The 18,264-nt window shown below is 45.5% G+C and overlaps 1 protein-coding gene across 1 annotated transcript in view; it reads right to left on the reverse strand.

Annotated features, from left to right (window-relative positions):
- Positions 1-18,264, reverse strand: part of Me1 (malic enzyme 1, NADP(+)-dependent, cytosolic) — a 35,774-nt gene that overhangs the window by 7,093 nt on the left and 10,417 nt on the right. The window contains exons 3-5 of the mRNA XM_013032261.1: positions 11,136-11,233; positions 9,636-9,749; positions 1,371-1,476 (exon numbers count right to left, since the gene is read on the reverse strand). Of these exons, the coding sequence (XP_012887715.1) occupies positions 1,371-1,476; positions 9,636-9,749; positions 11,136-11,233 (318 nt within the window). The remainder of the gene's footprint in view (positions 1-1,370; positions 1,477-9,635; positions 9,750-11,135; positions 11,234-18,264) is intronic.

Here is an 18,264-nt window from a genome sequence, read left to right on the forward strand (position 1 = left end):
AGGACATTCATGGCTGAATTCTTCCAAGGAGCACGGGTACCAAACCAGGAGATACCCCAGGCCTCTTCCAAGAGACGCCATACGGCGCAGGGCATATTTGTGCTGAAGGACGGGGAGGAAACGAGTTGCCTGTGAATCCCAAAGTGCCGAACGTTGGCCTCTTCATTCATCAGCAAGTTAAACTGGGTCCCAACCACAGACTGCTTTCATAAGCAATTCTGCGCCTATTTCAGCCTGTCGGGGTACAGCACAAGGACACTTTATAAACAGTGTGAACACTGAAGATGATGATCTAAGCCCATGGGTAGAAGCAACCCGCTCTGAGGAGAATCTAACAGAAATGAGACTGCGGCCTAAGAAACAGGACTGAGAACTCAGTACCGGGGTGGGGGGGGGGTCGTTGTCCTTACGCTTTCAGCTTTACTTCAATATTATCAACAAGAAATCCTACAAGTACAAAAAAAAGAAAAAGAAAAAGAAAAAAATGTAGCTATAGCTCAAGTGGTGGAGTGCTAGCCTTGAGCACAGGGACAGATCCTGAGTTCAAGCCCCAAGACACACCCTCGGGATCACCACTGGAAGATGGGAGCTAAGTGATAGGAGCTAAGTGAACCACTGCCCCATGGGAGCTAAGTGATGGGAGCTAAGTGTACACAGGCAGACAGGAGCTAAGTGATGGGCCAGCTTCCCAGGGATGCAGCTGGCTCTCCTTAGCCAGCTGCAGAAGCCATGACTGGGAATCTGCCTATGGACGCTGGGATGCTGGGTGCACCTTAAGCCTCTCGCCCACCTACAATTACAGTCCTTAATAACCCTCTCCAAGATCACCTTTGACAACTCCTTTTGAGATGTTTATAAAACACATGATATGTGGACACATCTAAAAGCAGCCTACTACCTGCGTGTAGGCACCATGTTGCATGCTGGGGACCAGCAGGGCACGTCGATGCCCACCTCCTCTGAGGTCATTTTTAGTGTGCGTGACCCCCCCCACCCTTTGGCTGGCATTTGCATGCAGGCCTGCCACCTGACCTATGGCTTTACCCCACTTCCAAATTCCGTCCTAGCTATAGCCTGTGGGGGAGCCTGTCCTTGGGCACAGGACCGTCCATGTCTCTGAGGAGTCCAGCATGCAAAGCCCAGGGGTTTCAGGCATGAGCAGAGGGCTGAGCATAATGTGCTCTCCAGCCAGGCCCAGGGCTCAAATGGTACCAAGAAGCTACGGATCTGGGAGGCTGGAGAAGACTCTGTTGCTCAAGAGCATGCTCATCCGTCTGAATTCCCAGGGTTGAAACGTTAGCAAGCAAAGGGGAGAGGGAGGAGGGAGGAGGAAGGGAAGTGGAGGGAGGGGGCAGGGGAGAGGGGGTTACCAATGAGCGCAGTCGGCTTGATTTCTTGCACAATGGCTTCTAAGCTCTTCATCTCCTCGTGTGCGTGCGCAAACTGCTCCTTCTCTGGTGTTAAGGAAGCACGTCCCTAAGTGACACAGGTGGGAAGAAATGAACAAGCTGCCCAATGTGTGGGGTAGAGACATTCCAGAATATTCTACCTGTGATGAGTACGTATGCTTACATTTTTGTACACTTTTTTTTTTTTTTTACCAGAACCCAGGTTTGAACTCGGAGCCTCACCTTCGGCTATGAGTCACACCTCTAGGCCTGCTTTTTGCTGGCTAACTGGGGATGGGCCAGTTTGAGTTGTGACCCTCCAGTTCTCAGCCTGCAGAAGAGCTGAGGGCTTGAACTCTGGGCCTGGGCACTGTCCCTCGGCTCTTCAGCTCAAGGTGAGTGCTCTAACACTTGAGCCACAACGCCACTTCCAGTTTTCTGGTGTTTAATTGGATTTTCCTGCCCAGGCTGGGTTTGAACCGAAATCCTCAGATCTCAGCCTCCTGAGTAGCTAGGAAGACAGGTGTGAGCTTCTGCTGACATTTCTTACAATCCCTTCAAGTTCCCTTCTCTCACTCACTGTCAAGAGTATTTATTTCATTCATTTCTTCAACAGATACTCAAGTGAGACCATTTTCTACAGGGTTACAGTTAGGAAACATCTAAGTCAACATGCCAGTGGTGAGTTTTCTAACCTTTGACTCTATAATAGATCACTACCTAAGTTTACATAGTCCGTTATGACTTACAAGTTGGAGTTACATATTTCATTTGATCTCAACAGTTTGGGGAAGGATAAATTAAGAGTGTTTCATGTGAACCTTGGTTTAGGTTTGGAGACTTTAAGCCATAAGGGATTCCAACAGGGAGAATTCTAGAAAACGAGAACCATATGAGTCTCTTCGTGCTTCTTTGCTTGTGTGTTAACAAGAATAAGAGGAATTTCTTCTTTGTGAGGCTAACAGTGGGTTCAGGGAAGCAAGGCATGGAAAGCACCCAGGAGCAGGCTGGTCAGTACTAATTGAAATTATTCTGAACAACACCAAAACAAAACAAAACCAAGTCCAGCTTGCTCTGTGTCCTTCTCGGCTGTCGTGGATGGCTCTTGCCATGAGTGGCTGCGTAGCATGGAGCTCACCGCCTGTCAGTTCTGGTTTCTAAGAGATCATTTTCCAGCTTTCTCTCATGATATATCCAAGTACACTGCATCCTGACACTGAGTTCAGGAGCCCTTGTTACCATGAAAACGCTGACCAATGGCAATCGATCCACCCAGTTGGGAAGGCATGCCCTGGTTGCGTGATGGTCATCAGGTGGAGGAGCTGGGGCTGGAGCAGGCGGGAGCCAGGGCCGCCTGGGCCTGTGGGAGCCCCGGAACAAAGCTCCCAGCAGCCTTCCTGTGCCTTTGCCTGGCTTTGGAAGCCTCAGAGCTGGCCAGCTGCTGGCCTCAAGAGGCTGATGTGACTCTGCCCTGCCCCGGCTGGCCCAGGAAGGCATGAAGGACAAATGGTTATGGTCCAGCAATGGGAGTGTGTGGCTAGCGATGAAGCCATGGGCAATGCTTTAATGTTCATTATTTCCCCCAATTTTCGCTCCCTGTCACTCTGCTCAGTCCACACTTTCTGGAAGCGGTGCAGGCTAAGATCACGACTGTTTTGCTTCTTCTGCAAGAGTGAAATTCCAAGGCGGATACGAGAGACTGCCCCACATCTGTTCCAAACAAACCACAAGCTTAGCACTTTTTACCAGAAATGAATATAGTCCACAGTGGGTGTGGGAGAGAAACGAACCTCGCACCCAACAGGCATCAGACAATCCCATGGAAGGGCAAACACATCCAGCGCGACTTTAGAGCGAGAGGGCTCCCCGCACTGCCGGACTTCCCCAGCTTTCTCCCCCTTAGCTGCCCAGTGTTGGCGCATTCACGCACTCAGGCCAATCACCTTCACACCTGCCAGACAAAGGAATGCAGGGAGCAGTGGCCACGAGGCCTGCCTGCGAGCTGGCGGTGGAGGTGCTCTGTTCTTCTGAGGTGGACAATGCAGTCTTCAGCATCCAGTGTTCCACTGCCCCATGGGAGAGCTAAGTGATGGGAGCTAAGTGAACCACGGCCCCATGGGAGCTAAGTGATGGGAGCTAAGTGTACACAGGCAGACAGGAGCTAAGTGATGGGCCAGCTTCCCAGGGATGCAGCTGGCTCTCCTTAGCTGGCTGCAGAAGCCATGACTGGGTATCTGCCTATGGACACTGGCATGCCGGATGCACCTTAAGCCTCTCACCCACCTACAACTACAGCCCTTAATAACCCTCCGCAAGATCCCCATACCCCATATGTTAACTATCTAAGTCACCATACTTGGGGGTCTGCTTGTGTACAATTTTATAACAAAGTTCCTCTGTTCCAGAATCCGAGACGAACAGCCAGAAGACTTACTTCGCCTAGCAAGTCCTTACCTTCCAGGAAAGCCAGTGACAAAATCATCAACACTAAGACAGTGTCTTGGCCAAGCGTGGTCCCTAAAATCCTAGCACACGGGAAATGGAGGCAGGAAGATCACAAGTTTGAGGCCAGGCTGGACTACCTAGTGAGAGCCTGTCTCAAAACAAAGGTGCTCACGGTTTCAAAAGATCTACAATGACAATCTCAACCATCAAGCCACATTTAAGGAATTACTTTTTAATTCTCAAATATCTGCTTACTGTTGTTTAATCTAATTTCTTCGTTCTGTTGAATTTTATGTTGTGACCATTCAACCATTTGGGGGCGTGGCAGTTGAACTCAGGGTTTCATGCTTGCTAGGCAGGTGCCCTGCTATTTGAGCCAGGTCTCCAACAGTTACGTAATTTTGTGTACACATGAGGACATAAGAGGAAGCTAGTTTAGTTTGTTCTCGGGGCCATGTCTCTTCCCCACAGCCCGGTCACCTGCCCATCCACAGAGCTGGAGTGGCACTCTGTCAAAGAAACGGCCCATACTGGACAGTGCCTGGAGCATGTCCTGTTCCGTGTCCTGTTCCCAGAATCAGGTTTCACTCCTAATAACGGTAAAGTCTTATAATTCATCTCTATTTTATGGTTTACCTCAAAACAGAAAAGAAGAAACTTATTGAAAGGATCAGAGAGAAAAATATATATCAGAGATTCAGGATTATTAACAAAGAAGAAATTGTAAATGGTAATATATATATAAACATATATATATATATATATATATATATGCCACATTCTAAGAGGTAAATATTGGTGTCCTTTTCTTTTGAAAAAAAAAAAAAACAAAAACAGGTGCTTAGGCACCAAACGTGATCCAAAGCAGACTAGCAAAACTGTGCGACCAGCAGCAGTTACCCCACAGCCAGCGACTAACAACAGCACAGAGTAGCGAACAAACGTGCCCAAGCTGTCCATAAAAATAGAAATCTGTGCCTTTTCATTACATTACCAAACCACAAAGTAATCACCCACATGAGACAAGAAAACTACCAAAGAAATCGGAGATGATTGTGTTAGCAGCTGAAAATAACCAAATCCAACCTGGCAGAACACAGCCTGGCTGCTTCAAATAGCACAGAAATAAGAGTCGGTTTATATCAAGTGCAGACTGTCATCTGAAATGCAAAATGATTTTGAAAGACATGAAGGAAGCTGAAAATGACGAGAAGGTAGTCTTCATTTTCCTTCATGCAGGGCTTCCAAAGATTTGCTCCCGTGCAATGCCTCTGCTTGTCAGGCCAGCAAATTTAAAGTATTTTAGTGCATAGTTCTGGCCCCATCGGTTAACGATGGCCTCGCCATTTTAGCAGTTTGTGACGGCTTTGGTTGGCTAGGAACAGAAAGGACAAGAAGCAGAGCATGTTCTTGTCGCTGATAGCAAATAAATGAATATTTTTTCTGAGAGGATCTTGTGGTCCCAGCAAAGAGAAGTGCTGCAAGGAGCCACCAACCGTGGCATGCACACGCAAGACGGAGCATGAGCCGGACTCGGCCTCTCCCATCCCTGCACCTCGCTTCCCGGAGCTCGGTGGCAAAGCTGGTGCAGATGAAGCAAATGACGGCTTGCTAAAGCTAAGTGGGCACCAGTACTCAATGGAGGGGTGGATCCCAAACCCACGTCCAGAGCTAGCTCTGCTCTACTCCACGGTGAGCCCAGGACTTAGGGGTGGATTTTAAGAAGCTTCCCGGTGATTGGAAACAATCAGCCAGGGTTGAGAATCATCATCCTAAAAGAGCTTTCCAGATTCCTATCAGATATAGGCTTAAAAAAAAAGGTGCACATTTTCAGGGGGAAAAAAAGGTATAAAATGATAAGCTCTGCAGAAGGAAAGCTTTCTTCTTTCCTTTTCTTTTTTTTCTCTCTGTGATTCACAATCTCCTGCTTTGTGCGCTTCAAAACCTCTAAAGAGCTTGGAAGGGCAGCAAATAAATGATCAAGGAGACAGGGAAAGGCGGGTGGAAGGAAGCATGGCCAAACTGTCCTCAGAATGCAGTTTGAATACATTTGCCTCTGATCTCTCTAGAAAAGCTGTGTGCTCTATCACAAACATCACATCGCATAAATCACGGCAATGCCCGCAGACCCTGGCAAGAGAAGACGGAACTCGGGGGCCCGCGCTGTGAGTCCCCCCAGCACACACCCCAGGCTGCCGAGAGCACCCAGAGGAGCCAGGACCCCAAAAGACAGCATGAGCAGCACCAGGGCTCGCTGCACACAGGCAGAAGAATCCAGGGCAAAAAGAACAGGCCTGCCAAGAATTTTCCACCCCGTTTTCCAAGCTGACTTTATTACGTGTGGCCGCTCTCCTCGCGCTTGTAAGACCGCCGCAGCTGCCTCCACACTTACACTTTTGCACACTCATGGCTCACCAGCTCTCAGAAACCTGGAGTGACACACGAATCCCTTAGGCTGATGACTTAAACCCGACAGCAACATCATTTCTTCTGCCTCTTTTTCCCTTTCCAGGATTCCCTGCTGAGATGCCTTCCACCTTCTTTTGGCAAAGCACTTGTGAACACCTCTTCACGCGCGGATATCCCAAATTCCTTCCTCATCTTCTCTCTTCCCTTCCTCCTTCCCTGTTTCCTTTCCCCCTTTCCCCCCTTCCTTCTCTCCTCAATTAGTGCGAGCAAGAAGACGAATGAGGGCTTTTGTTTCAGCAGTAGGCAGTGATATTAATGTGCATCTGACTGTCTGAGAGACAAGGACATCTGCTCTCTGCCTCTGCCTTTCTTATTGGCTGCACACGCAGTGTCAAACACCACGTGAAATGACAAGCAAATCATCTCTCCGTGGCTCTCTCCAAGCCGCAAAGTCTCCTGGGAGGCAGTCTGTTCAGTGGGTGTGCAGGAAATGCGTTGGGTGTCACTCAAGGCATGGTAGCTCCATTGTTAAATAGCTAGCATAACAATGGGAGGAGGAAACTCTTCTCCAGGCTGGGCTTTGGAGCCCTAGTCTGGTTTTGTGCACCATAGGGGAGAAGATAGCCTTACACAACTGCCACAGCAGCACACAGCGTGCCTTGATTCGTGATCACTATAGTCGTTATGCATTTGTTCTTTGCAATGGAGCAAAATAAAAATCAAAGCAAATTTCAAAGCAGTCTCTGATCTTATTCTGGATGATAATCGGACATCCTAACAGAGCTCAGTGGAATCCTACTTCGGAAGTGCTCTATCTTAGCATTAACTTGGTTTATTGGTGGGAGCAAAATTATATTTATCTGAGAAGTTAAGCATGGATGAGTTTGTTCTGTGGCTTCCTGTCCTACCTGAAAATGTTCCAAAGTCACCATTGCGCAATGTGCAGACTACCATGCTGCTGTTACCTCTCTTTCCTACCTTCCTTTCCCTCTGATTTTTATTTGAGGAGGTTCTACTTGTTAAATATTGACTTGTTTCTATTAAAATGTATTCAAAGCCGGGCGCCGGTGGCTCACACCTGTAATCCTAGCTACTCAGGAGGCTGAGATCTGAGAATCATGGTTCAAAGCCAGCCCGGGCAGGAAAGTCTGTCAGACTCTGTCAGACTCTCCAATAATCCACTAGAAAACCAGAAGTGGTGTTGTGGCTCAAGTGATAGAGTGCTCACCTTGAGTTGAAGAGTGCAGGGACAGGGCCCAAGCCCAGAGTTTAAGCCCCATGACCCACCAAAAAAAAAAAAAAAAAAAAAGAATACTCGTTGACTAAATTGATATATCCATATCTCCTGCTACAAAATACTAAAGATTTTTACATATCATCAATGACCAAGTGATTGATTTCAATCAACTTACTAGCACTGAGGTTATCAATGACAATACTGATATTGTATATCACACCCCTTCCATCCCTGATATGGTTCTGAGATCAATTACGGGAAATGCTATAATGTGTGCTGAAATAAACACAGAAAGCATGCGCAACATTAGTAATCACCATTCCTTAGTAATAAAGTTCCAAGGATGAGTCCACTATGGTTAGCATTTGAGGCTGGGATTTTTATATCTTTAAAATGTGAAGGGGCTTTCCCAAGAAAATGTTCTGGTTAAAACTTCATGATTCTTTTAATATATTACAAACAATTACACTTTAAGCTCATAAAATGGCTATAATTGGCTCTGGACAGATATTGTCTAAGGACAAAAAAAAACTAAAAGAATCATGTCAATTTGAAAGCAAGATTATCCTAATTTTTGTTATTCTAAGATACTAGTTTGTAACAAAGCTCAATGTAAGAATTTTGACTTCAAAGACATGAAAAAAAATCCATCACTTGAAATTTATTGTCCTATGTCAAATAGTGAACAAGCTATTAGATGTATAACAAGCTTTTAAAATGGTACTTTTCTTAGCAATCATATTTGCACTTTTTTACTTTGGCAAGTAAAAGACATGAAGGAGGAATGGCTGATTAGGTCTGGCCAAAAACTTTATTCCATAGATTATAATCCATGGAACTTGAAACCTTTGCTAAACTTATGCTGTAATCTATATGTGTATATACAAATTTCACATTAAAATATCACTAGAAACATAGTTCTGGACTTTTTTTCAGGACTCTTTTATACTCCTGGGTCAGCACAATTCATGATGTCTTTGCATAGAAGGAGGATTGATGTCTTTTTTTTTTTCCTATCAGTTTAAAAAAGAATGATATATGCCAGGCACTGGTGGCTCATGCTACACAGGGGACTGAGATCTGAGGATCTTGGTTTGAAGCTAGCCTGGACAGGAAAGTTCAGGAGACTCTTAGCTTCAATTAAACAACAAAAAGCTGAAAGTAGAGATGTGGCTCAAGTGGTAGAGCACTAGCCTTGAGCAAAAGAAACTCAGGGACAGCATCCAGGCCCAGAGTTCAAGCCCCAGGACTGGCTGGCGCGCGCGCGCACACACGCGCGCGCACACACACACGCACACACACACACATGGTATAAATATACCAGTGCCATGGGTTGCAACATGCTCACATACATATTCTTACATAGTTCTCACAATGACTGAATAAAGCTGGTCTTATTTATTATCTCTGTTAAAGTTGGGAAATATGAAGCTCAGGAAAGTTAACATTCAAATGGCCTACTTACTAAAGTCTTTCACAAAGTCCCTTTCAACCCCTCAAGAATTGTTTTGTTTTGTTTTTTTTGAGAACGTAGCAGATGGAGGGCCATTTCATTTTCCCCTCCTTCCCTTCTCACCAACGCATGCCTGACAGAGCACGCTCACTAAAGGGTCGGCCTGCGTTTCATCTGCCTCCATTGCACTGCCTCTCTTGGAAACCAAGTAAATTCAAAGAGACAGGGGCCTGTACTCTCAAAATGGAATCTCTTCCTAAGCCATAGTTCTCTTATGCACCTAAAATTAGGGTCAGAATTATTTGTGTTGCAGCATGGTTTGTGTTTAACAGCAACTCTTTCAACACAGTGTGTAGGTAGGGACAGGACCACTAGGAGTCTTTAAGACTGACACACAGGCCCACTGCTGGTGGCTCACACCTATAATCCCAGCTACTCAGGAGGCTGGGAAATAAGGATCACAGTTCAAATCCAGCCTGTTCAGGAAACTCCAAGAGACTCTTATCTCCAGCTAACCACCTTCCAAAACCAGAAGTGGTGCTGTGGCTTAAAGTGGTAGGGTGCTAGCCTTGAGCAAAAGAGCTCAGGGACAGCACCCAGGCCCTGAGTTTGAGGCCCCATGACCAACAAAGAAAAAAAAAAAAGACTGTTACTCAGAAAGGCATAACTGATCTTCATGATGATTAAAGGGCCATATTCTTACCTTCACTATTAATCCTTTTGAGTCAACCAGCCATATCTTTCTGATCGCTTTCTCCTTTGGCAAACCTTCTTTCTCCATGGCCATCACGATCAGATGAGCAATGCCCAGGGCGGCCTGAGAACGGGGTCAGGGAAGCAAAGATTTCAAAACCTATCCCACGCCAGATTTTATCAGGAGTTACATTCATTCACCTCCTGTGGCCTCTGTTAGTAAAACATTGCTAAAGGCTCTCTTGACCTTAAGAGCGGTAGTGACCTTTCACACAGTATTTCATCACACGTGGACTGAGTTCTTCAGACCACAGCACAACCATTATTTCACATTTTGCAATTTAGCAACAGATGAGTCAACAAAATCCCTGGTTATCACTATTTCAATCCTATTAAGAGGAGACTTGCTCCAACAGGAAAAGACTGAATGGAAATAAAGCACGTTTCAGCCAGGCCTGCTGGCTAGGCTCAAGCTTCTCCGTCTCAGGTGATGAGGGGAGTCTGGTCACCTGGGTGGGAACTTGCCCAACTAGGCCAAAGGGTGAAAGTGACCCCCAAAATAATGCTCCCTGCCATTTACTTATTTTCTTAATGTGAACACAGAAAGGGCTGTGAAGTCTGAAAGTTTGTCAGGTGATCTATCTATAGAGAGAGGCATATAGATACAGGCAGATATTTCTAAAAGTGTTTTTTTCTGATTTATTACGTTCTGTAACTCTAGAGAGATCTTGACAGTTTTCCTACAAGAAAATGTGTAACATCGTTCCTATTTCTGGAAGTGAATTACTACTAATGGAGTCTAGTTTTCTCTTTTCAAATGATTTGTTTATAGACAATGACAACAGAAAACAGCATAATTTGGTCTTGCTACACCTCCTTCCAGGAACTGTAAGTGCAGGTGATATGCAGTTTACAAAGGTAGCACTTATAAATCAGTTCTTTTCATGTGAATGTTTATAATGTACTGTAAGTCTCCTAATTGCAAATACTTTTTCTTGAAGATAAACAGAGTTGCAGATGTGCAGGTTGAATTGAACACCGTGGGAAGCTTGAGGACAGTGCAGCCAGCAGCAGCTGCCCCAGCTGTGATGAAAACCCATTCTCATCTCGCCTCCCACTGACAGCTTCTCAGGACACCTTACATGTACACAACAGAAACCCATGGCAACATCTGGTAACACTACAATGTAACCCTGTAAAACAATGCCTTTCTTATTGATCGAGATGCACTGTACTCATATGGGGACATGTTGAACAGTAACCCCCTTTAGTACAACTGCTTCAAGTTAATAGAATAAAAAAGAAATGACAAAACAATCAAAAAGTAAAACCTTTCTACTGCTATACTCAGAATAAGCCTCAATACTTGAGGGCCACATAGTTAAGCCTAGATTTTACAATCCATGAAACCATGAAAGAACACATGCACCCTGGAGAAGAGAAGTAGTTACAACTGGCTACGTGTTCATTCGTTTAGGAGACCACAGGCATCATTGTGCAAAGTAGGTACCTCTCCAGCGCCTTGGAACAGTATCGTCTGATCAGCCAGCTTGTTCTTGGTTATTCGAAGAGCAGCAAGGAGCCCAGCCACTGCAACAGATGCCGTTCCTGCAACAAGTAATGAACACCCTTGAGTGATCCTGCCAAGCTCCAGGCCTTTATTTAGGTCCTGAACGTATCACAGACTAGGTCAGCTGGCACACGAGACCCTACACCCAGCATGGAGGAGGTGACACTCGCAAGCCATGACATCAAAGTTCTGCCACAAAAGCTCACTATGCTGCTACAGAAGTTCCCAGAACATCCTGTGACATATCTGATGCTGCAAAGAATAAGCACAGAGTGTGGCCCGACCTGTGAATTGCAACTCAATGAGAAGGAATTTTGTGCATCGGTTTCCTCTCAGTTATACAGTATGAGACAAAAGAGTCATTAATGCCATTAGATTTTTCTACCTAATTACTCTTGGAGTCTTGAAATCTATGACAAAACTCCACTCCATAAATGAGGCACCCAGGAAATGCTTGCTTAGAATTGCAACGCAGCTAGTGAAGTTTTGGATATGTTTGGAACTTATTGTTTTAAATTTTGCAGTGAGGCTAAGCTAAGGCTTTACAGTTAGACATCTGATTTTACTGTATGTGCACATGCACACGCACGTGTGCTGGTCCTGGGACTTGAATTCAGGGCTTGGATGCTGTCCCTGAGCTTTTTTGCTCAAAGCTAGCATTCTAACACTTACGGCACAGATCCACTTCTAGCGTTGTGGTAGTTAACTGGAGATAAAAGTCTGAAATGGCCCCCCAAACAAGATCCCCACATCTCAGCCTCCTGAGTAGTGAGGATTACAGGTATGTGCCGCCAGTGCCTGGCTTTCTACCTGTGATGATGCCGGGTAGGCCCCATGGGTGCCAGATAAAATTAGTTTACTTAGGACAAAACCTGGTCTTCATCGCCTTTCCAGCATAGAAAGGGCATCAGTTCTAACTACACGGCTGCACCACATAGGCTTTCAGGGAGGGCAGAACTGAGGTCCTGCTGTGGACACAATTACACAGCTCCACTGCTGTTGGTTCATTCCCGAAGAAAACCTTTGCAGAGTCCTGCCCTGGTTTCCAGCTGCATCTCTATTTTACCTACAATGACGCCACGCCCACACAGGAGCAGTGAGGCCAAGCCACGCCCACTCAGCTGAGCCGTGTGCTCAAGCCACACCCATCAGGAGCAGTGAGGCCAAGCTAAAGCTTAAATACTCTGACCTAAAAGATGTAAGCACCATACCACTTGGTGCGTTTTTTCTTTTCAAACTTGTGGGGTGTTTCCTTTTGAATAATCTGGGAGTCATCATTATAATATTTAATAAATAATGAATACTTAATACATAGTAAATAATACTTGCTGTGGGCCCAAACGTTTCTGTGTGTTTTATCAGGAAACGCAAATGTGGACTGCAAAAATAAAGTGCTTGCAATTTGGAACTATCACAGCAGAGATGATCATTTGAAATAAATCCCATCTTATGGAAACCCTACGGACATAGATATGTGATTTTAAATGGAAGCTTGGGCTCTGTAGGAAGTTATCGTGGCAACTCTGCTGGTCCCATGCACCAAGGCAGAGTCACAGGCTCCCTTCACAGATTAAAGACAGCTGAAGTCAGAGAGGAGACATACCAGGCCTAAATAAGCAATCACTCACACATAGCACCTCTAGCGGTCTCTATTTCAAGTTTTTTGAGGTAAACAGAATAAGAGTCTCACCTGCTTGTCAACTCAGTCAAAAACCTAGCTTAGAGGAACTCGAAGCTTCCTTCCACGTCTGAAGCTGTGTACAGATTCTACCCACACCACAAAACCTCAACAGCTGAAGAGTCAAAGGTGAAGTGTTAGCAGCAGTCAGTGTTTTTGTACCACTACGCTGATTTGAAGCAGAGCTGGACACTTGCAGACAGATAGAAAAATTTCCAAAATAATCTAACCATAATGTGGTAACTAATTCTCATGTGGCAGTGATGCATCACTCTTGTTAAAACTCGAAGTGCTTTAGGTTCAGACATATTACCCCAACTAACGGACATAAGTCTGGTTTTTCTACATGCAGATCAAAAGCCCTGTTTTCATAGAATTATCCACTAAAATAAAAAAAAAGATGGCTTTGCACAGCCAAACATTTCACTTGAACAAGATATTTGTACCTGGCCTGCTACCCTCCACCTTTAAATTTCACTGTAGAGAAGAAATGTAGAAAACTGAGATCTCACTAAAATGTTACTTCATCTACTAAGTTATTCCGTAATAGCTTTTGCTTTGGGATTAAAAACTAAAATTATAGTGAACAAGATAGAGAGAGCTTATCCTTGGACTACTGGTGTTGAAGAAGACTTAAAGCTATTAAAGTACTAAATAGGACAAATTGTGTTTAGAATTGCTGGGTGTCAGTGAACCAAATTCCTGTAATCCAAATTCCTTGAGAGGCTGATACTAGGAGGATCACAGTTCAAGGCTGGGGCAGAAAAGGTAGCAAGGCCCCACTCTCAAGCCATTCCTGGGCAGTCTGGTACATACTGGTCATCCCAAGACACACGGGAGGCTGAATTGTGAGAATAAGCCTAAGCAGAAAAGTCTTGAAACTCTATCTCCACAGAAGGAAAACTGGACACGTGGTACACAATCCCTGGGATCACAGGACAGGGAGCCAACAGTAGGTGCATCGTGCATCAGGTACATGCCTGGGTGGGAAATAAGACGCTCTCTGATAAATAACTAGTAAGAAAGAGGCTGGAGATTCCGCTCAGCAGAATCGTGTCAGCCTTGAACACATCGGGCCTGGCCCTCCCATCCCCTTTGTGCCATGGGTTGAACATCTCGAATCCAAAATCCAAAATGCTCAAGAATCTGAAATCTTCTGAATGCTTAAGTGACATCACAAGTAGAAAACACCATGACTGAACTTACGTGATGAGTTGTAGCCAAAATGCAGATACACTAAATGTATTCTGTGAAGTTACCTCAGCCTGACCTGAGAATGAGAATGAGACTACTAGTGACTAATGCAGTATTTTATTCAATCGGAGCAGGATTCCATACACGTCACTGAGAGCCACATGTAGTCCACAACTGCAATCCTCACGTGCTGTGAAATACACCGAGCAGGCGACCGGACCAGCAGCTGTGGGCACGCATTCAGGGCAGGCCCAAGCAGGGACAGTACAAGAACTCACTGAGCAGGACAAGTGTCAGAGAACCAACACACACCTGAACTCCTCCTTCCTGACCGCCCAACTCAAATCATAGGAAAGAGATTGTAAAATAATCACAACTCCGAACTGCAAACACCAGGCGGAGCTAGGAGGATGCAATGAAATTTACAGATTCAATACAGAGACCTTCAATGTCTTTCTTGGCTCAAAGAAGGAAAGCTAATCCTAGCAGAAATGTAATAAACAGGAGGGAAATTAGGAAAACCCACTCCCTGGAATCTGAGCAGAAAAAAAGAAAAAAAAAATCCAGAGATTGGCACATGGCATTCCCTCAGGAATTGCAGCCTTAACAATCTAAAATGAACTTTAAACCCCAACCTATATAAGATTATTTTACATCAGCCACAGAATGATTTTAAGAAGTTTTTTTTTCAAGTGCTTTTCATAAAATATTGCTTTAAAATAACACATCTGCTTAAAAAGAAGAAGCTATTCCAAGGCCCAGTGCAAAAGCATGTATTTACATGGTGCGGCTTTGATGGTTACAATATTATTTTTGTTGGCAAGGGACTGGGATTTCTGTGCCCACAGAGGGGAAAGTATTACATCCATGGACAGAATGGAAAAAGCATTAGGTTAAAAGGGTAAAAAAGAAATGTAGTCCTAAAGACAGGGTTGGTATATGGAGAGACGCACCGATGATGGCCTGGTCATTCCAGCCCCAGAAACCCAACTGTCTCCTCTCAGCGCAACTGGATTAAGTGTGTGTGTGTGTGTGTGTGTGTGTGTGTGTGTTGTGTGTGTGTGTTTGTCTGTGTCTATGTGTATGTTTATGTCTATGTCTGTATATGTCTATGTCTGTGTCTGTGTGTGTATGCCAGTCCAAAGGCTTGAACTCAAGGCCTGGGCGCTGTTCCTAAATTTTTGTGGTCAAGGATAAGCTCTCACCTGAAATCCTAGCTACTCAGAAGGCTGAGATCTAAGGATCACCATTCAAAACCAGCCAGGGAAGGAAAGTCTGTGAGACTCCTATCTCCAGTTAACTAGAAAACCAGAAGTGGAGCTGTGACTCAAGTGGTAGAGCTGAAGCCTTGAGCAAAAAAGCTCAGGGACAGCACTCAGGACCTGAGTTCAAGCTCCAGGACTAGCACAACAAACAAACAAACAAACAAACAAACATACATACATACATACATACATACATACATACATACAATTAAATTAAGCTGTCTTTCTACAGCTCACATTTACAGTTCTGGAAATCCCTAGTTTATTTCCTTTGTGAAATTTTCTAACGCTCCCTTCTCATGAATAAATACACAAGGAATTTTAAAATTTAATTAAAAGTTTAAATAACTTAAGTGTCACTGTCAGGAAAACAGGAAAAGATGTGAACAGTGTAATTAACATCACAAAGGATTTAGGGAAAAGAGGTTACCAATTTTCTTAGGGTGCCTCAAAAGTCACTTTTTTTCTTTAGTGGGGAGGGCGGGCATTGAAATCAAGGCTTCATGTTCACTGTGCGCGCTGTGTGGCCCTCTACCACTTGGGCATAGCTCCTACTCTTTTTGCTTTGGTTGTATTTGGAGACAGGTCTCCCTTTCTACCCAGCCTGCGCTGGATTCTGATCCTACTATGTATGTTTTACACTGCAACTGGGATGGCAGACATGTACCACCACACACACAGATGGGTTGAGATGGAGGTCTCAAAGTTTTTTGCTTGCCCTGATCTCTTGATTTCAGCCTCTCAAGTAACAAGGAGTAAAGTATAAGCCATCGATCCTGGCTGAAACTTGTTATTTTAACATATATTCCATTTAAATAACTACTTCATACTTAAGAACTTACACTCATTTCATACTTAAGCACAGTGAACTTTAAATATATATATATACATATATATATATATATTCATACATACATCTGTATGTATGTATTCATATCAACTTTTTTTTTTGTCCGTTGCAGGGCCTGAACTCTGGGCCTGGGCATTGTCGCTCAGCTCTTCAGCTCAAGGAGAATACTCTGCCACTTGAGCCACAGTGCCACTTCTGGCTTTTTCTGCTTATATGGTGCTAAGGAATCGAACCCAGGGCCCCATGCATGCAAGGCAAGCACTCTACCACTGAACCAACCTCCTATCAAATTTTTGTTGCTGTTGGTTCTAGGGCTTGAACTCGGTACTTCATGCTGCTTATGGCAGGTGCTCTACCATTTGAGCCACACATCCAGCCTACTTTTTATGGTTGGATAATTACACTGGAGATCAAGTCTTCCAGACTTTTCTGCCTGGAATGGCTTCAGTTGTGATCCTGTGATCTCAGCCTTGGAGCCAGCTAGGATTACAGACAGGGGAAAGCTACTGACGCCTTGCTCATTTCTGACATCTGTCTCTGTTCTTCTGTGGACACTTTCATCGTAAAAGTCCTCTCCACGCCGGCCGCCATTCTGCATGAACCCTTCCAAGAAGCACCAGAAGACCTCATTTGTGGTCTCCAAGCCTATCTCCCAACCTGTTTCCCTCTAGCAATATCTGTGTCTTCACTCCATCCCCTCTGGCCTCGGGCGGGCTGGGCCTCTGTGTTCAGCGGACCCCACGCCCCAGCGAGGACGATGAGCTGTGGGGTCCAGGCTGGCCCTGCTCCCCTCAGCTGCCCGCAGGCCACCGTGGACACCGACGATGCTGTGTTCAGCAGATGTGGACTGAATCCATCCACTGGCAGGCAGACTCCGGTGCTCAAGTCCTCCTCAGCTGTCTCTGCCGATCCTGCTTTATTCTTGAACAGGCAGCCACACTGATGAACGAAGGAAGAGGAGGCTCACAGCTTCCTGCATCGGTGAGAAAACCCCATCCAGAGGCGAAATCAAGTTGCAGCTGGCATCATAGGAAGTCGGGTACTCCACGCAGGCCCTGCCCAGCTACAGACAGTCATGTCTCTCAGCTGTGGTCTTGCCAGTCATCTAGTTCCTCAACGCAGCACTGAGGGCCATCCATGGCTCTCATCACCTCCACCAGCTACAACTGCCATGCCCTCTGCCCTCACTGGGACTTTCTAAGAAGACAGCAGAGCATTTCATCACCCCTGACTGCAGCAGCCTTCAGACCAGCGCCTGTCCAGTCCTGGAGTCTGAGTGATCTTTCCAAAGGGCAAACTCACCCTCCCCAACCCAGCTCCTCATCCCGGCTCTTCCCAAGGCTTCTAAAGGCTTCAAACACAAGCCTTTAGACCAGCGGCATTTGAATCTGCCGCTGGCGAACTACAGACACATGGTGCAGAAAACACGCAAAGGAGAAGTGACGCAACAGTGGACGTGGACAGCTGCCATCCAGCCAGGCACCAGTGGCTCATGCCTGTCATCCCAGTCACATGAGAGAATGAGAGCCGGAGGGTCACAGCGTGAAGATAACCATCTCCAAAATAACCAGCAACAAGCTGGGCTGGAGGTGTGGCTCAAGGGGTAGAGTACCAAAAGCCAAACAAGTACAAGGCCCTGAGTTCAAACTCTCCAAAAAAATGTATCAGTTGCTTAGGGAATTTTAAAAGATGATAGACAATAGCCTATTACAGTGATAAACAGAACCAGACACAGACTTTGTGGCAGGGAATCTGGAGGACTGAGAGGCAGGTTAGGCTTGGTGGGGAATGCTAAGGAAGGAGCTATGCAGAACTGAGAACTCTGTGAGGTCAGGCTTGGTTTAGAAATAAAAGTGCGGGGTAGGTGGAGAGAACTCTGAGCAGATGTGAAGGGAACAGAGGGCCCTGGAATGCAAGACATCTGGACTGGACTTGGAAATACGCTCATTGAGTGTGGGGACAGCAAGTATTCCCCAGAACAAAACCAGAGCCGGGCGCTGGTGGCTCACGCCTGTAATCCTAGCTACTCAGGAGGCTGAGATCTGAGGATCGCGGTTCAAAGCCAGCCCGGGCAGGAAAGAC

The sequence above is a fragment of the Dipodomys ordii genome, unplaced genomic scaffold (genome assembly GCF_000151885.1).
Source record: "Dipodomys ordii isolate 6190 unplaced genomic scaffold, Dord_2.0 Scaffold152, whole genome shotgun sequence".
NCBI classification, from domain to species: Eukaryota; Metazoa; Chordata; class Mammalia; order Rodentia; family Heteromyidae; genus Dipodomys; species Dipodomys ordii.